The sequence below is a fragment of the Brachyistius frenatus genome, unplaced genomic scaffold (genome assembly GCF_029030835.1).
Source record: "Brachyistius frenatus isolate BFR_SWC_R1_liver_20210118 unplaced genomic scaffold, ASM2903083v1 Contig_39, whole genome shotgun sequence".
Taxonomy (NCBI): Eukaryota; Metazoa; Chordata; class Actinopteri; family Embiotocidae; genus Brachyistius; species Brachyistius frenatus.
This window is the reverse complement of record NW_027210638.1, coordinates 2,481,107-2,500,400: the sequence shown is the minus strand read 5'-3', so window position 1 is coordinate 2,500,400 and position 19,294 is coordinate 2,481,107. Positions and strand designations below refer to the sequence as shown.

Genomic DNA, 19,294 nt, shown 5'->3' with positions numbered 1-19,294 from the left:
ATTTGTGAAAACTTTCAAATCAAGATTTTAAAGATTTTGGAACCTGAATATCTTTACAAATAAGTAGTCTATCTGTAGTTTATTTTATTGACCACACTAATTTGTGTTTCAATTTTGTTGCTTCAGATTTTTTTATTGACCGTATGAAGACCAATTTCTGATGTATTGGTATGCTTAAACCTGTATTTTGATTCAACGCAAGATACTTCCCCATCTGTGTAAAACTATAAACATGTCCATGTGGCTCTTGAATGGCCGGCGCCTCCTCCGCTGATTGGTCAGTTCAGACCAGCTGGTTGTGACGCGGCAGCAGCAACAACTGTCAACAACGGCGGAGGTTTTTTTTGTTGTTGTTGTTTTTTTTGTGTCTTCATCTTCCTGTGAAGCTGGAGTTTGCCGTCCCATGCCACGACGTTTAGTTAGACCGAAGGTCTGGCTGTGAAACCCTCTCTGTTGTGTCTCCTGTTAAGATGTCGTCAGCCGAAAACGACGGAACCTCCAGTCAGCTCAACAAGTTTGAGAAACTGTCGTGGAGGCCCTCCATCCGCGACCCAGGTTTGTAAACAAAAAAAAGCTCTGGCAAGAGCAAAGCGTCCTCGTACCACCGGAAAGAAAACCCAGAACTGAGGGACACGATTGTAGGTTAAGTTCGTCTTCGTTATTTGTTTATACCAGGGTGCACGTTATTTGTATCTGAGCTAGGGATGCTAACTGTGGTGCTGCAGCACACAGGCCAAAGTTAGCCGCCGATGCTACGGAAGCTGTCACAAACAAATCAGTGACTGAATGAGCACCCAGTGGTCAAATACAACGCTGCGGTTTTTTATTTTTTATTTTTTAGACAGACTAATAAGCATGTGAGAGGCCGAGAAACAGAAATAACTATTAACAATGACACAATTTGGAAAACTTGCCACACCAGAACCCATTCAGTGTGTTTTATCAGTCAGCCTTCAACTCCAGAAAATGTTTGCCAAGACACAAACTATACAATTAGTCAATTATCAGCAACACAAACAGTTGTAAATGGTCTCTTCTGCTGGTTCTGGTTATAAACAGACTAAACTGATTTACTTTTCTTTCGGGGAGTTGAACTCTTACATCTATTTATTCATTCAGGATTTGTTTAAGATTCTTGGAGAACCATTGAGTGATGATTTACAACGATGACTCAAACAGCAACAAAGAAACATGCATAATTGATCAAATCATTTACGTTACAGACAGACAGTGGATGGTTATTGACTATGTTTCTGAAGAGTCCAAGAGGTCTGACAGAAAGTAATTTTTTACAACTTTCAATCCTGGCATGAGGTACCTGAAGAGCAGGTGAAGAGTGGATCCAGGTTTCAGTGCAACAGACATCACGTATGGTGGAAATGTTCCAGTGATTATTGTGTGTCTCAGTCATAGAGCGCCAGCGGACGTTATCGTAGAAGACGCAGTACTGAGTATTGCAGCTGTCATCAGTAATAAATGTGAGGTCTGAGTGGTAAACTGAGCCTAATGATCTCGAGTGTAAAGTCAGCAGCATTTCTGTAAAAACCATGTCGGTTTTATTGCTTTTTATTGCTGCATGGGAAGCCATTTTTTCTTTTAATTTGTTGATATTGTGATTTAATGCGAGTTTGTCATTGAGCCAGGTAACAAACTATTTGTAATCTGTAAACCTTTTGATTTTTTTTTTTTAACCCTGTAGTCAGGGTTTGAATCTTGAAAAAAACGTGAATTTTGTTTTGTTTGCGTCTGAGATTATTAAGGGAAACACACACACACACACACACACACACACACACACACACACACACACACACTCAAGATGCATACATAATTCTGTCTCTGTGTGTTTGTGTCTTTCCTCGTGTTGTTTGGCGACCTACAGGCTCCAAGAAGCGAACACGGTGGCTCCAGGCTCGACGCATCTTTTCTCCTTCCTGCCCACACCTGCGCATCCCCAACAGGTTCCTGAGAGAAGGTACTGAAATGTCTGACCTCACGGAAGCAGACTAATGTCCGATAAAACCAGAAGGGCACTCGGAGTGGCCAATAGTCCACTCTTCATCTATGGCATGCAACAACTATGTCGATGGTTCTGTCTGTCCCCAATAAAATTGTGCTCCATCACAACTGGTTTCCGTATCAAATTTACTGGTAACTGTGAATGTGGGCTGGGATATGGAGCCATTGTGTTTTGAGAATTGCCTATGTTTTGTCACAATTGAACTTCACTGCCATCTCCTGGATTTCAAGATGTATGGCATTTGGCACGCCAAATGTTAATCAAAGTGAAAAAATAATTTGTTTCATGAAAATAAGGCTGGTAGTTTTTCCATAAACCTTCTGGCAAACAAACACACGTAACCTCCTTGTCGGATGTGTTAATGTCACCTAGAACAGGACTCTGCTGCACTTGAAGTCATACAATGTGACTGCTGTGTTGCTACTTCTTATACGCACAAACTATGAAAGTATTCAGGTCATTTTAAGAAGTCGACATTTAGTGAAGACTTGAAGACTTCTGCTCAGAGATGAGTTTGTTTTTTTGTTTTTTTCACAAAGTTGGTCTATACTGTGTTTCTCCCTCAGGACACTGTGTTCCCCCGGCCCGCAGTGGACACCGCTGTGTTGCAGACAGTTCCAACCTGTATGTGTTTGGAGGCTACAACCCAGACTTCGAGGAGGCAGGTGGGGCAGAGAATGAGAACTACCCTCTTTTCAGGGAGCTTTGGCGGTTTCATTTTGCCACAGCCACCTGGCAGCAGGTCCACACAGAGGGCTACATGCCCACAGAGCTGGCTTCCATGTCAGGTAAGGACTGATGTGTGAGCCAGGGTCGGCTTAGCTACCCTGAAAGAGAACTGAAGTCTCCCAGGAGCCATGAAATCTTGTGTTTGATGGGGGTCTCTGAAAGAAAAAAAAAAAAAAAAAAATAGCCACTAACATTTCTAATGCTTCAGAGAATGATAAAGGAAACTGTTTTAATATTTTTTGTCATTGGTAATTAAAAATTCCTTGTCAGTGCACCAATCTGCTGTCAGTAATACCTGTAACATGAGTGATTGGGACATGTGCTGTTTGTTTTTTGTAGTTCATGGGTGGGTTTTGGTTGTGGGAAGGCTGTGGGTCAGTCGGTAGAGTGAGTTGCACACTAATCGGAAGGTTGGTGGTTTGGTACCCAGCTCCTCCTGAACCCTAAATAGCTCCTGATGGTCTACCATCAGTGTGTTGTAAGTTGCTTTGGATAAAAGTGTCAGCTAAATGAAATGAAATGTAATGTTTTGTGTGTTTATGCTAATTATTGCGTGAGGGTTTAGTGTTAGAGCAACGGTTCTCTGTAGTAGGCTGGAGCACACCTTCTGACAGCATTCAGTTCAGCCACCTCTCTCTCATATCAATGCCCTCCCACAGCACGTTTTCCCCTCAGTGACCGATAAATTATAAACCAATTTGTTATGAAACTAGAAAGAGGGCTACATTTCTCATCAAGTGGTGAGATTTTAGTTTTTCCTTGAAATATTTGGTGTTTGAAGCAGCGACAGCTCAGTACAATTTCTCTTTAAAATTCAAATTATATTTCAAATGGCTTTATTGCCCTGACTACATGTAAATATTTTTTAAAAAAGTAATAACCCACAATATAAATAAACATGAATTGATATTAGTTAGATTAGTAATATTAATAAAATAAATAGAAGAGAAGAAATAGAATAGATGCAGAGACCTGATTTGGATTCTGCAGGTCTGATTCTGTCATATTGTGACAGATGGAGGCAAACTGTCCTGCGAGAACACAACTCTCTTTCATTTCTCCTTGTACAGTTTGTAATTTATTTCTACCTGTGTAGTTGTGAAACTGCTTATGTTTATTTGTGAATTTTGGAAAGAACGCAAAAGGCCTTCTTTGTAAACTGTCTGACACGATGAAAATAATCAGTGCGATTACTTGCACCATTAACCAGACTCTGTGAACTCTGCAGTAACCTGATTTCATCAGACTTAAGGCCACATACACACTGTCTTGGTTTGTTTTGATGAGTGACACTACAGTTTTTGAAGAAAAAAAAAACCCTTCATGAAAAATTGACTTTTATTTAATGTTTGGAAATATGTTTGTCAGCCTTTCTCCTCTTTTATTGACTCTTTTCTACCTTTTAACACTGTGTTATTGCCATCAGCTGTGAATATACATTAGTAGCCTTAACAGACATCAGGAATGTGTATCACATTACATCATACTCCTGCTAGTGGCACGCATTCATCTCCTGCACGTGCTGACAGAATCTGACCTACAAGGAACGCAGGAACGTGCTCATCAAAATATTACCGCTTGTGTTCAAAACTTCACTTAAAGTAATAAACTTGAAGATTTTCATTTAAATAAATGTCTGTTTAATCCCGAGCTATCAATGAATGAGGTTCGCATTTGCTCTATTATGAACTGAAAAAGCTGGATGTCTGTGAAAAATCACAGGCGACGCACACTTAGGGACACATTTACCATCAGTCATCAGTGGTTGTCCCTCTTCAGCTGCTGACTGTATGACTTCCCCCAGGTGACACTGTTTGGATCTCTGGGAAGTGAAGTTCATAAAACACAACTGCAATTATTTTCTTTTGTTCTCGGTGCCACTAAAGAGAGTAAAGCAGAGCTCTATGAGATTATAAATATAAATACAAGTTTTTCCATCGCCTGTAAGTCAAAGTTGGCACAGATTGTTACAGACTTTTCCAGCTGCTCTATGTAAGGCCTACACGACAGGATGTTAACCTTTTATGCAGTTTAACAATGTTGACGTCTCTCTCTCAGCTGTCTTGGATGGAAACAACCTGCTTGTGTTTGGTGGCACCGGGATTCCATTTGGTGAAAACAATGGCAATGATGTCCATGTTTGCAATGTTCAGTACAAACGATGGAACCTGCTTAACTGCAGAGGGAAGAAACCCAACAAGATCTACGGGCAGGTAACCGTGCTCGTGTCTGAAGGGTTGTTCGGTGCTGTCGTTTCTCTGTTCGTACGTTATGTAGCTGCGGTTTCCGCCCACAAACGTGTCCACGTTCTCCTTTTTCAGGCGATGGTCATCATCAATGGCTACCTCTACGTGTTTGGAGGGACGACAGGCTACCTTTACAGCACCGACCTGCACAGGCTGGACCTGACCACCAGAGAGTGGACCCACCTCAAATCCAACAACGCATCCTTAGATCTACCTGAGGAGCGGTCAGTCTGCACAGATCATTTTAGTCAGAAGTACATCAACAGTTGCTTGTTATGTTTAAGTTTTAGTAAATTCCCAGAGTATTGCTGCCGATTGAACATACATTCTTGATTTTACAGGTACAGACATGAGCTAGCTCATGACGAACAGAGAATATACATTTTAGGAGGTGGGACTTCCTGGACATCCTATCCTCTGGACAAGGTGAGAGGAACTGCGACATAGACTAAATGTTACATATAAACAGTGTTACGTCTGCATTTGATCAATTTGATACAATTTGTCTTGATCAGATTTACGCGTATAACGTGGAGACAAACTACTGGGAGGAAATAATCACAAAACCCCAAGAAAAAATAGGTTTGTGATTAATGTTCAGATTTTTTTTTTGATGAATAAACGATTTTTATAAACACGTCGAATTAAATTTATCATCCTCACAGGATATCCTGCTGCCCGCCGATGTCACAGTTGTGTGCAGGTCAAAGATGGTAAGGAGTGTGTCACGCAGTATTGACAGGACACGGCTGTCTGAAACGTTTGGTTTTGTGTTTCATGCATCGCTCTGTTTTTACGTGCAGAGGTGTTTATATGTGGGGGTTATAATGGAGAGCTGATCCTGTCTGACCTGTGGAAGATCGACCTGCGGACTTTTCAGTGGACCAAGCTCCCTGCCCTCATGCCAGAACCAGCCTACTTTCACTGTGCTGCAGTCACTCCGGTCAGTAGAATATCTTTAATGCACCTCTACATCTAACACAGAGTGAACAAAACGGAAATCCTCATGAAGGTAGACAGCAGTTTCATTTTCTATAACTGCTCTTCTCCCTCAGGCTGGCTGCATGTATGTCCACGGCGGGGTGGTCAACATGTCTGGGAACCGAAGGACTGCCTCTTTGTACAAGGTGTGGCTGGTGATGCCCAGCCTGCTGGAACTGACCTGGGAGAAACTGCTGAAAACTTTCCCTCACTTATCCCAGCTGTCCACCCTTCAGCTGCTCAGCCTGGGACTGACCCCCTCGTTAATTCAGCGGCTCAAATAGAAGGAGCATAACGGCCGAATGAAGCGGTATGAGATGGAAAACCACTGACTCTAAAGTTTCTGACAAGTAGGTCTTGAAAGGACAAAGAAAACCTGATGATGTCAGATAGATACGAAAATACTTTGAATGCCTTTTTACTTCAGTCTTATGTAAATGTGTGTCAATGTGTCAGATTTGCACGCATCCGTCAGAGGCCATGCATCGGTGTAGACGACACACTCTCTGTATGCTGACTTCCACTTCTATGTACTTCGTAGTGCACGCCGTTTCTTTTTCATTTGTTTGTCACAGAAACTTGCAAAGCTTTCGAGGGGATAGTTTAACCCTCCGAAGACCAAGAAATGAATGTTGCTCCTGCGAGTGTAATTTTAGCTTCGAGGCTGAGATATGCTTGTTTCACTGTCACTGAAGTGACGACGTGCTGCAAACTGTCGCCGTCTTTGACATGTTTTCAGTCAACTGCTGCTACGCCCACTGTGACGGGTTAGGTCAAACATTTCTGTAGTTTCAGACAGGAGAAATTTGTCTCCAATAGACCCTGAAACTTGCATTTAATTAGCCGTAGAGATTCTCAAAAACAAACACGTCAACAGTCTAAATAGGTCAACTACTTATGTATAAGCCTTGAGGACGTTCTGATTGCATGCTGATATTGAGCCTTTGATTATAACTCGTAATTGAAAATTGTTCCCCTAACTGGTCACACTAGGCCTTTTTGATCAGAGGAAAGCCCAGGAGCCTCTAAATCACGTGTGAAATGGCATCACTGTGAATTTTGTGCCTCTTTGGTTATTCTTCCTCTTTTTGGAAAACTGAATCATACTAAGTTACATAGGAATTTATACATGTTTAGCGCCACAGTGATTCTCAAGCATTTTTCTTTTCTCCATCTGGTGCCTTCTGAATTTCCAAAATGTCACCTACATTAATTTTATATTTTTGCAAGTCAGTCTTTTTAATATATTGTTTTCCTTACTCTCGCCACTGCGTTCATGTAGCCGTTTTCTAATATGACTTACTCGGTGCTCTCTACATGAGCCTTTGGTTGCTGATCTCTTGTGCTCATAATTAATCAGGAGACATCTCTTGCAGATTTTTCATTAACTTAAACCCACAGAGACATTTTTACCTATTTATTTTTTATCACTGTGCTGCTGTTTTGTTTTATTACAAATCTTTGAATTGTACCTGAACATGTTGCATTGTTTCCCCCCTCCCCACACTTGATTTCATTGTCACTGTCAGTTCCCAAGTTATGCCCAGACTCCATTTTAACCTTTTATAGTTTAACATAGGTTCTATTATTATTACTTTTTGTATAAATTTTGTTTGCTTTGGTAGTTGACAAGGAACTTTAAAAAAAACAAAAAAAACTAAGTGTGTAAGCTGGAGTATTCAGGATATGAAACTCTGTGATCATTCTGAAAACTTCTGCAGACACTCGCCATCATTAAAATATCATCAGGCCCAGAGATTGTTGTGAAACCAAATGCAAGTATGCCAGCAGTTCTCTTGCAGTTACTGTATATTTTCAATGCTGTAACAATACTGTCGGTTGCCTCTATCAAGACACACGTCTTTGTTTTCATCCGTTAGACACGCCTCTCACATTGAGCATTTTATTTCTCGTATTAACTCTTAAGTGTGTTAATACAATATTAACTAAACTCACCTGGTAGTTGTTAGACTACTGGAAAAATACAAAACTCCCGTGTGATACTCCCCAAATTTTTTAAACACAAACAAAACGGAAACTAAACTTTATCTCACCAAAATGTTTAATACAATCCCGGACGAGCCCACAATTGTCACAATTTGTCTGAAGGCTGGACAAAGGAGGGAAGACCACACGATTTTAAAATAAAAATTGATCTATTTTGAGGAATGAAAAAGGAAATTAACGTGTGAACAAGTGCGTAAAACAAAACCAAACAAGGTCGAAGCTAGAGGAAAGACAGAAACTGGCTGACTACTACCACCTTTATAGACAGACTGAGCCGTGTCCATGATGGCCCATCTCCACAGCCCTTTTCTACGCTTGACACCTTAAATCTGCTACTTGTGACATGTCATGGCCTTATTTATATCTTATTTTGGAGCAGTCTGATTCACTGCGTGCTCGATATTGGTAAACGTACCGCTTTGTTTGAGAGTGACATGTTTATTTGCATCATTTTTGATGTCAATGAAAGTTAAATGTTTTGCATGTCAGTATGGTGTGCATGTCACTTTACATAAACTCTAAGGAGAAAAAAATTAATGTCTTCCTAAAGGCAACTATCGCTGCAATGTTTCATAATTCCTGTCTGTACAAACAATAAAAAACAGGCAGCTGGTTTTTCAAAACATTTTATTTGACATGTTTTTTCTCAGCACAGCCAGCCATGCCTTGTTTCTCAATGTAGGGTGCAACCATTTTACTAAAAAATTTCACTTATCACAGACATGTACCATTTTGGAGTTTAAGTATACAAACTATACCTTAAAATACTATTAGTGCAGATACTCTGGATCATAATGTCCATTTGTATGATAAAAATACAGTTCTTCTTTCCTTCAGTTTACAAAGATGATAAGTTATGAGTCTAATGATACATTGTTAGATATGTTAGCTTATAAACTACACGTCTTAAAACAGTAGGAGTTATAAATGTATGCAGTCAAAGATAGTACCTACTTGAGATAGACATTTTCAGTTTTTTCCTTATTTAGAAAACAACACATACAAGTTAAAATGTTTTTCTTAGGATTCCCATATTTTGAAATAATCATAATTTCTGCCAAGATAGGACCAACAGTAAGAGTTACTAAATTAGCACATTTGGATTCCACTAGGCTTAAAAAAGTTAAACGCTCAACAGCCGGCTGGAGATGGAGCAAAGTAGTACATAGCCAGGATGATAAGGTAGACAACCACCAGAGCAGTGCCTGAGGATAATAAGACAACAAATAAATGTGAATATGAGATATTTCTGACAATAGGGTAAACCACAACAAGGCAATAGGTTTCAGTTCTTATAGAAAACGTCTTTATCGTAGATGTATTAAAAAAAAAAATCTACAAATCTTTCAGACAGCCATTGATTTCTGTTCAATTCGGCTACTGTATGCAAATCGACACACAGAGAATGTTAAATGCTCAATTATTCATCAAAGAGATCACTTTTTAAACTGTGCGATCATGATGAAGTTCAGGGACGGCTGTAACAGCTTTTCTTGAGACATTTTTACTGAGTTATCTGGAGGACTTTGCTGAGTGAAGCCCAGAACACTCTCAGGTCAAGATCTGAGATAAAAGAAAAATGATCCAGATAATGACTAAATTAGCCTTTTGGATCAGGTGCTTTTTGACAGGTTCATAGACACATGAACGTGAGAGTTTGCTGCTAAACAGAAACTTTGCAATAAACAGAATAAAGGACTACTTTTGGTGAGCTTTCAACAAAATGGGTAGTAGTAACACAGAAGATACAGTTTGTGTTTAATAACCTTTAACATGCAAAAACCACTAGTAAGGACCCCTTTTCATGTCTTACAGGATATATTTCACAAGAGGGCAGCACATCACGAGGTTACTTCTTTCCCACTCATGTAAATGTACATATTTACCAATAAAGAATCAGCTCTAATTTTACTCACAAAACTTTGAAATGCTGAAAACTCACCCTGAAAATAATCAGACTTGCCATCCATAAAGATGTAGTTGACTACAATCACACTGAAGATACTCGCCCACAGGTGCTGGTCACTGAATAACAGCACAAATCCCACATCCTGGAAAGCAAAGCAGAAACAGTGTCTCATTATAAAAATAAAATAAGGTATAAAATAGCAAATAATGAGTATTTATATGAATAAATTAGTGATTAAAATGAAGAGAAGAGTGTCTTACATAGAATGCATTAAACAAGACCAGTATAGGAATCTGTAGCATGCAGACCTGCACAGCAATACAGCTTCCCACCTCCAAACTGAAAAATAAAGACATAATTTAGATACCGATTTCACTTCTTAAATTGTCTTCTTTGATGAGACAGGATTTACCTCAGACTGATCTTGTTCTGGAGTGCAAACTGGATCCCGTTAACAATCTCTGGGATCTCAGGAACCATAGCGAGAACTGTCACCCCTATGAAATACTGGAGAAAGAAAGCTAATTGTTGACATAGCAGGAGGAAACGATCAACTACAAACTGAGCGCTCAGATGCAGTCCTCACCTGAGAGATGTTGGGCTGGTTCAATATGGGCTGGATGTGCTCAGTGACGAGATCAGCACAAGCAGACGTGAGCACGGTGGCCATGATGAGGATGATCATAGACCTCCACCGGGACCAGTGGACCACTGTCCCATGGTTGCGGCTCTCTGCGCAAATACATTACAGATGATGGTGTGAACATTACACAACTGTGCACTGTAAAATAGCATAATAACGCAACCTGCAATTTTGTTTTAGTGTGAGTCACGATTCATACCCTGTCCTTCTCCAACATGGATGTCATAAATGTGGGAGTGTGTCTTTAGAGTAAATAGCAGACCAATGATGTAGGCAACAGGCAGGAGGGCAGACACTGTGTACACCAGGGGCCTTACAACAGGAACACACAGTTATTAAGAGGCAGGTAAAATACACCTGGTGTAACAGCTTCATTTTAGAAGCATATGGTGATTTAATTGAGTCTTTTATATCTTAAATTAGCACCAGCTACTTTCTACAGTATTAAACTGATTTATCAGCTTCCAGCAAAATATGATTTTACATTTGTTTCACAATAATGAAAATCAACTCAGAGAAAAGTGTTGAAAACTTTGTGGGCGCAATTAGCTTCCAAAACAAGGAAACATGGAAATTGTGGAGACGGTTATGTAAACGCACTCCTTAAATGCACCAACAATAAAAGTTTCAAAAAGAGCATAGTGGCAAATTAACTCAACTTTGGACTAAAGAACTAGAGGCAATGTTTATTGTTTCCGTCACTGGTTTCCATCAATAGATTACATTATCCAAAGCATGCTTCAAGTTTTAGCAAGTGCAATAAATGTAAGTGAAATAGCTCCAAAAAAAACAGCTAAAAAACTAGTGTACAAAATAAAATTGTAAAATACTAGTGATGGTGGTAGTTATTCTCAGTTATAGTTAAAAACCAACTGGATGTTTTTGTAAAAAAAAAAATCTCAGTCAGTATACATCAAAAAAACTTACTGAACGTGGTTCTGGAACAGTGTACCATTATTCTGTTGAATGAAAAAAACAAAAAACATTATACTACATATAGTGCATGTGAATCTGTGCATGTTTTAAAAGTGTATGAGCTCCTCCTGGCTACTGACTAGATCATAATGGCAGTTGTGGCAGACGAACGGCCCGGTGCTGTTGCTTGTGCCGTTTCCTCCGGTGGAGTTGGTGCAGGCGTCGCACACCAGGTTCCCATAAGCCTTGGAGAACATCGTGGGGGCAAACACACCTGCCAGTGACCGTAAGAGGGAGGGAGTCAGTCTACAACATTTTGGTAACCGTTTCTCACATTGCAGTTTCGGCAAAAACAGTTGGGTGTATTGCCGTCACCATCGGCCGAGCATCATCCAGCACTTTTGTGTTTCATTTGGAGGTGAAAATTTAAACTGTGTGAACTTCACCATGACCACAACCACATTTTAGCAAGGGAAACATTTGTTAACTTAAAAGGTATAACATGTAACTTTTACACTCTAAAATATCTCAAACCACTTGACTTATGTTACGTATTTATTAATTTTTTTTAAGCTATGTACTTATATCACCAGAATTGATAGAACTTCAGGGGAAACACGGGGAACACAGATGGCCATGATTTCACGCTGCTTCATAATGTTATCAAACGGAGAGACGCCCAGCTGGAGAAATCACATACTGTGCATTTAATTTCCAAATTCTCAACTCGCTAGAATTTGAACTATATTGTATTTGATTATTTAAGATCCACTGGGGACACAATTCTGTTATAACCTCCCTTATTATTATGTTTCATACAAACACTATTAAAACAGCAGCGACAAAAAAACTAACAACAGTAGCCGATACATTTTCTAGAGTGTCAGATTGCAGTATTTGCATGTGGAGATATAAACTGCTGCTGCCGGTAGTTTTCTGCTGGAAATGTGAAACATTTCTGAGAACGACTGAGCAGCTTCTCCTAGTGGAGAAACTGTGGCTTATTAAACGTGAATGAACTATTTTGTGAGTAAGTTGGTAGACAATTTCACGAGGTGGTTTCTCTCTAAAAAATACAGCCCAAAAAAAAAAGAGAAGTGAATTTCCTATTTCTGTTTCATAAGCAGTTCTGTATAGCAGCTTTAGTATTTGTGTCTGACATTTTCAGACTTCAGTAAGTGACCCTGAATGATGCTCATACAGTTCATACAGGACGTTTTGGTATTCAACCACTTGCCTCCAATAGAGACGAAGAGCAATGCAGAGCTCACTCCTGCAGAACGACTGTTGAATCTTTGTTCACTATGTCTCAGTCCCCCGATTATCATGCAGATGCCCTGATAGAAAGAAAACAACAAGTAGGCTACATGTAAACAATGAAGGACTTGAACCATTGTAAACATTTTATTTACAAATGCTTTATGAGGAAGGGAATGCATTCAACTATCTTAGTAGACACACACAGTGCGTTTTACTGAGACGCTGAATGTGAACATTTGTATTTACACAAAAAAAAAAAAACTCCAAAAGGGAACCCTTAATGAAAATTCATTGCTTAAAATAGCTTTTTTACAAGACGAGAATTGTAAAAATGTAAAAGATGATGTAAATGCAGGCTGACTCACAGGGATGAAGAGGATGCAGCCAAGCAGCGTGCCAGTCAGCGCTGCCTTAACAACCTCCTGCAGACACGGGTTGGCTGCCTGGTGACCTCTGACCAGGGCTGTGATGTAGAAGGTCAACTCTGTGATGGATCCGAAGGTGGCGTTCACCACTGCACCCACAGCGAAGTTACTCTGCGCTGAGATACTGTAAATCGAACAATCGACATCAGAAGCACTCTTTCGACTCTAAATGTTTTTGGTACACCTGGTGTATCAGATGACATCAAATTCAAATATTTGTTTTAAGGAAATGACACCTGCTCACCTGGCAATGCCCATTCCAATATAATAGGACAAAGGTATGATGGAGCCAATTGCTATGGCGAACTTGACATCAGAGCTGGCGTACTCGTTTTCTTTGTCAATATATCCAATTACCATGGCAACTATTACAAGAGGAAGGAGGTCTGAGAACAGGGTCAAAGATAACAACAGGTCTTCATATGACACGCACGCACGCACGCACGCACGCACGCACGCACGCACGCACACACACACACACACACACACACACACACACACACACACACACACACACACACACATTATAATTGTAAAGGATACTGACTGCAAACACATTGATCCCATCAACAGTGTACTTGTAGTAGTACCAGTTTGCAGCGTGGTAGCAACACAACAGCACTTTGGTCTCGTAGCCTTGATGCTGAAAGAATACTGGTTAATTAGTATCTCTCCAGGATTACATGCTGTGACAGATATATACTAAATCTCCTCTTTACTTTTCTCTCTGAGCCAGTGCAGACCGAGACATCCTCAGGAGCCAGGAGGAGAATAATGCCCAGAGTCTGTGCGTTCATCTTGGAGACCGGGATGGTGAAGACCAGGATCCAGGACAATAAGCAGGCAACAAAGTGTACGGCCGCCAGAAGAGGATACCCCAGCAGCAGCCAAACATAGGTGGAGAAACGATGCTACATAACAAGAAGGGCACTTAGTATAATGATATTCTATGCTTTTTATTTTCATTCAGCAGGAATTTCAAATCAATTTTACTTTAATACTGTTGCCTCACAGGGCTTTACAGTCTGTACAGCACATGACACCCTCTATCATTAGACCCTCGGTAGACGCTCAAATGTTGCATGTATATTTTCTATTTGTATATTTTTATACTTCCACAAGCGTGGAATTTTACCCAGTAGGGAGTGCGCAGAGGTCGTCCTTGCATCTCTGGAACTCGCACCTCAGTGGGTGACGGCAGCAGAACCGGTGAGTCTTCTTCCAGACCCTCTATGTTGCACTCACAGTCTGGGGCTTGCTCACAACATGTCCTCACTGTGTTTCCTATCTGTAAAAAATTAAAAAAAAAAGAAGTGTTTTTCTGGCTCATTAAAGAAAGTTGAAGGATGTATTACATAATCATACATACACTGAATATTTTTAATACTCTAGAGCAGAGGTTCCCAAACTTTTCAGGTCTCTCCTGCCTCACTATTTTGCAGATAATAAGAAAAACAGGAATCCGCTTTATAAGAAAGTGTTAACAGAAGGTACAAAAACAGACTTTTTAAACAAGCGGAGCAGCAACAGAACAAACTTGAAGCCATTCTTAAACAGTTGAAGCTTTTAAAACAAAAATAAAAACTGATGTATCCTGTAATTTACACATTCCTACTACAAAAACAACAAAACAGCCTATTAAATAGCTACACAGTGGTGTGATACAAAATACTTCCATAATAATACTACTACACAATAAGGCCTATTTGGCCTATTGAAATTGCCAGTATGTCAAAATAACCAAATGGGGTAAAAAAAATGTTAACAGTAAATGTGTAACTGTACATTTAAAAAACAAAAGTCTGCACTGAGAACAGGAATTTTGATGCAACCGTGTTCAAAGTTTCAGCTTCATCTTCAACGTCTTGCAATAACGAGTTGCTGCATTTGGTTTCTGGTGTTGCAGACTTGTGGCCTCATTCAGAAAAAAAACTAGACCTCGGCTTTCATGATCACAAATCAGTGAGACTATGAGGAAACTATATGGTTTACTGTCAATCAATCTTATTTTAATTGGCAAAAGAAGAGAAAAATAGAAGGAACATCTCAAACATTAACCAAACTTAAACCCTACCTCGTGGATTGAGTTGCCAAATGGCCACAGGAAGTAGCAGCACAACTTCCAGCAAAGCTTGCCTTAAGACGGAGAAAGAGAAAAGAGTAAGGACAATGACTGATGATCAATAATTAACACTATCTGCTCTTGATGAGCTACACCTACCATACGGTACCCCAGTAACAGTGATGAACATCAGTATGCCGACCAGGAAATATGCCAGAGACACCCACCAACCAAAGAGGAGCACATACGCTACGTTTCCACATGTGATGAGTTGACCTGAGATCACAAAGAAAAAAAGCCATTTGTGGAGGCCGGTAAGTTATCAGACAAAGTATTAACGCTTCTTCATGTAAACTGTACAGTAAGCATAACGCTGCTTCATTACAACTTGGATCTTGAAGATAAATGTTTCTATCGTTGTCATTTCTATGTATAATAATAGGATTGTAGTCAAAAGGTTAACTCCTGAGATCGTGAAATGAGGTGACAAGAAACCCGAGTGGTTACACGATCACAGGGGTTTTAAACAAACACGTGATTTACCTGATGTGAATCAAACGTGCAACGTATTTTGAAGAGAAAACTTAGGCAGTGACATTCATACCCAAACTGCTGCGAAAGTTTGTCACAGTTTACAAACTGACGTCTTGGCTCAACTTTTAGACCTCCCACGCTTACTGTGGTTGTGTGCACACAAAGTTTTTCTATCAGTAAGGGATTATTAATGACATTTTAGATCTGGTTGTTTTCAGATTTACATCCAAACAAAGTGTTTAGTGATGCGAGTGAACTGTTGGCTTGTTTACAACCTGCATAATCATCAAAATCCCTCAATTCTTTCCCCTTTAGATTTCATTGTATGAATGTTGTAGTTTTCTTCAGCAATTTTCTGTTAAAGTAACAAACAAAATAACCTACAATCTACAATGAGGTCCAAGATGTAATAAAGCAAAATCTTCCATTAACACCAATTTTACAAACAACATCCGTACCTGGACCCGAGTGTGGTTTAATGACGGTCAGCTCAGAGTAGAGCTCCTTCACTACTTCTGACCGTGCTTCAAATGGACGCTCTGTCACGTGGCTCTTCCATTTTCTAAAACCAAACTGACACACACACGTACGCGCGCGCGCACACACACACACACACACACACACACACACACACACACACACACACACACACACACACACACACACACGCACACACGCACACACACACACCAAACACCTGTTTACCAGTGTCATGAACTCAAGCTTTCATCTGCAGTAGAAACCCTTCAGACTTCTTACCCTGTAGTTGTTGACCAGCTTGTTGGCTTCCACTTCATTCTCTGCTCTGATGGTCCTCTTACTTAGAAAATCCTCCATGACGTCTTCGCGGGTATGATGGCTTGCACCTAAAACGACAAGCACCGAGATGACTGGTAGGTGTCTGCAAGCAGGTCAGCACTGCTGCTCAGAAATATAAGTGAATTGGTACATCGTACTCACATGCGGACACGCATTTTGTTGCAGGAAATAAGGAGTGATGTGGAGATGGAGGAGAGGCGTGTGTTTTATTAAGTTCTTGAACGCCACACAGTCGGTCATGGACCTGTTCATGATTGTAATCTGCCTGAGGATCATGATCATGCTCACACGAAGAATCTGCAACACCAAATGATTCTGAGAAAACCAAAAGATGCTTTATACAGACACAAAGTAAGAAGCTAAAATGTTGGTCAACATGAGGACAGAATTATTACAAGAAACACAATCCTTTAATAAAAAAAAAAACACATTAGACAACACTGGTTGTACTGAAACTATTATGTAGGACTGAATAGAATGACATTAATTTACCACGTAAATCAAATTACTCGAACATACACTGCAGTGCTCTGAATTTCTTCATTGTTATATCACATGCACACTGCTTGTAAAATCACTACCCTCAGTAAAACTGAATCAATAAAACCATCACATAAAGAGAGCACCCACAACCCACAGTCAATTCTTCAAAGTAATCAAGGTAGTAAAAAGCCTGTTTTGAAGTAGACTATTCTCCCCTCTGACATAACAGCTTTAAATATATGTTCAGAATCAATAAAAACTGTAACTATATGTACTTCTGATACAGTATGTGATCGTGTCTGTGGGCATGTTTAGTGCCAAAAGGCATTTCTATCTCTCTGTACTTGACCTTATTATAGCCTGACAATGCTGGATTTGTTGTACAGAGAGAAAATAGGCATGACTACAATTAACTAAAGGTCAGTCATTCATTCATTCATTTCCAGGGAGAAAGATATAGAAGATAAATAGCTGACCCACAACTGGCATCATGAGACAAACAATCTTGACTTCCCCTTTTCGACAGTTCAGAAGTAGACTTTTTAGGTAGACTTTTTAGTTCCTCTTTTTTTGTTGTTGTCTTGGCTTCTTGAAGTACGCACAATAACAAATGCAGCTGGATGTTAGTGATGGTGTTTCTGATTGTGCACCCAGTGAACAGGGTTTGTGGGAGCATGACCTGAATCCACTGCTCATAGATTTGTCTCTGTGTAGAGGATTGTTGTCCAGACAGTTTTCTCTCCGAGGAGCCTGTGTCGTAATGAAGTATGGGTTTCCTGATAGACAGCCCCTGTGCACTTTTGTCTTTGTTACTTCAATGTAGGGCTGGGCAATATATCAATATTATATTGTATTGTGATATAAGACTAGATATCATCTTATATTTTGGATATTGTAATATTATATGACTTTAATAATATATCTAAGATAAATATATTTTTAATATAAAAAAAAATAATCCAAAATCGATCAATCATCAACGATGAAAACATACTTGGAGAAAGTTTGCACGTGCAGTCTCATGAGTCAAATCTGGGCACAAACAGAGACGGTACGGACGGGCGCGTGCGCGCGCAATCACACGCTTGGCGAACCACGTCCAAATAAATACTACGCGCCTGTCCGACACACGCAACAACTGGGTCTACACTCAGCTGCCGTATACCAGGTTTAAATAATACCCAGGCGACACATCATGCATGCAGAATTAGAACGGAGCGTGTATTTACTGCGCTGTTGGGTCGGTTGTTACAAATAAAGTTTGATTTCACTGTCACAGACTCAGTATAATTTGTAGTAGTGAGCTCGAGCTACTCACCCGGCGCGTGTTCAGCCGGCCTCCTCCTCCGGCTGTTCGTGTCAGAGCTCTGTGTGGACGACAGAGACATCTCCGCCGGGGGAAAAAACACCTCACCGTTCAGTCACTTTAGTTCGACCCGTTCATCTCCTCGGACGTAGCGGGCTCAAGGATTCAATGAAGTGCGCATTACGGCGCATGGGACTGTGGGAAATGTAGGCCTACGCAGTGAAGCTCCTTAAAGGGAAAAGCCACAACAATTTGTAATGTTTTCTTACATGTCTACCTCACGTTATTCTCTTCCGGCAGATTAGTGTGATAAATGGGGAGATACATTTGTGATACGGCATGCAGGCCTCTGGTCTAAAATATAAATTCGGAATATATTTGAACGATGACTATCAGTTTCTATTGTAGGCTTATTGAAATATATAAATAAAAAAATCTTGTAGGCTAATTAAAAAATCTCTCTCTCTGATTGTATCACACAGATCTCCAACTGCAGCAAAGAAGACCTAAACAATCAGCAGTGTCAAGATAAGATAAGATAAGGTTCACTAATTCAGTATCTAGCAAAATGTTAAATATAGTCAAAATCTCCCCTTTTGTTTTGAGAAGTATTTTTGCAGAAAATATGATGTCACAGGAAAATTTACCTTTGACCTTTCAGATATATAATGTCATCACCTCATTATTTTACCCCATAGACATGTAAGTGAAATTTGATCATAGGTACTGTAGGAATTCTTAAGTTATGGCCACAAACATGTTTGTGATGTCAAGTAACCTTTGACCTCTGACCACTGAATTCTGAGCGTTTATACCAAAGTCTGCATTTATGCCAAATTTGAAGAAATATAGTAGAAATAAAGAGAATATATTGTAAATACCTTTCTTCAAAAGACAAACTTCAAAAGGTTCAACACTTTAATGAACATGGTTGTAGTGAAGAGGAATTTCTAGG

At 39.9% G+C, this 19,294-nt stretch overlaps 2 protein-coding genes across 3 annotated transcripts; one reads left to right on the top strand and one right to left on the bottom strand.

Annotated features, from left to right (window-relative positions):
* The first annotated feature begins 319 nt into the window (after nucleotides 1–319).
* Nucleotides 320–8,600, top strand: LOC138622881 (kelch domain-containing protein 10-like). The gene is made up of 10 exons (XM_069702007.1): nucleotides 320–555; nucleotides 1,883–1,975; nucleotides 2,587–2,808; nucleotides 4,808–4,962; nucleotides 5,071–5,219; nucleotides 5,337–5,421; nucleotides 5,511–5,577; nucleotides 5,661–5,708; nucleotides 5,799–5,938; nucleotides 6,051–8,600. Exons 1-10 carry the CDS (start codon nucleotides 471–473, stop codon nucleotides 6,258–6,260), a joined length of 1,254 nt encoding a protein of 417 aa, XP_069558108.1. The 5' UTR covers nucleotides 320–470; the 3' UTR covers nucleotides 6,261–8,600.
* On the bottom strand, nucleotides 8,594–18,495 carry cax2 (cation/H+ exchanger protein 2). 2 transcript variants are annotated; one of them, XM_069702004.1, is made up of 20 exons: nucleotides 18,352–18,495; nucleotides 16,692–16,865; nucleotides 16,491–16,597; nucleotides 16,190–16,304; nucleotides 15,357–15,473; nucleotides 15,210–15,271; nucleotides 14,271–14,423; nucleotides 13,855–14,046; nucleotides 13,679–13,778; nucleotides 13,380–13,521; nucleotides 13,076–13,259; nucleotides 12,688–12,787; nucleotides 11,591–11,724; nucleotides 11,463–11,494; nucleotides 10,735–10,847; nucleotides 10,479–10,624; nucleotides 10,305–10,399; nucleotides 10,153–10,231; nucleotides 9,926–10,034; nucleotides 8,594–9,188 (listed from the first exon to the last, which is right to left on the bottom strand). In XM_069702004.1, the coding sequence occupies exons 1-20, from the start codon at nucleotides 18,419–18,421 to the stop codon at nucleotides 9,115–9,117; spliced, it is 2,298 nt and encodes a 765-aa protein (XP_069558105.1). In that variant the 5' UTR covers nucleotides 18,422–18,495; the 3' UTR covers nucleotides 8,594–9,114. The 2 variants fall into 2 exon arrangements, with proteins under 2 accessions (XP_069558105.1, XP_069558106.1); XM_069702005.1 differs by having other exon boundaries at nucleotides 16,692–16,847.
* Between the last annotated feature and the right edge of the window lie 799 nt (nucleotides 18,496–19,294).

What these genes read in the sequence shown, in the direction of transcription:
- LOC138622881 (XM_069702007.1), top strand. Translation starts at nt 471, where the DNA reads ATGTCGTCAGCCGAAAACGACGGAACCTCCAGTCAGCTCAACAAGTTT. An exon ending in GCCCTCCATCCGCGACCCAG is followed by an intron (nt 556 to 1,882) that starts GTTTGTAAACAA and finishes GGCGACCTACAG; the next exon opens with GCTCCAAGAAGCGAACACGG. An exon ending in TTAGATCTACCTGAGGAGCG is followed by an intron (nt 5,220 to 5,336) that starts GTCAGTCTGCAC and finishes TTGATTTTACAG; the next exon opens with GTACAGACATGAGCTAGCTC.
- cax2 (XM_069702004.1), bottom strand. Translation starts at nt 18,421, where the DNA reads ATGTCTCTGTCGTCCACACAGAGCTCTGACACGAACAGCCGGAGGAGG. An exon ending in TAAACCACACTCGGGTCCAG is followed by an intron (nt 15,474 to 16,189) that starts GTACGGATGTTG and finishes TTGTGATCTCAG; the next exon opens with GTCAACTCATCACATGTGGA. An exon ending in ACCAGCCCAACATCTCTCAG is followed by an intron (nt 10,400 to 10,478) that starts GTGAGGACTGCA and finishes TTCTTTCTCCAG; the next exon opens with TATTTCATAGGGGTGACAGT.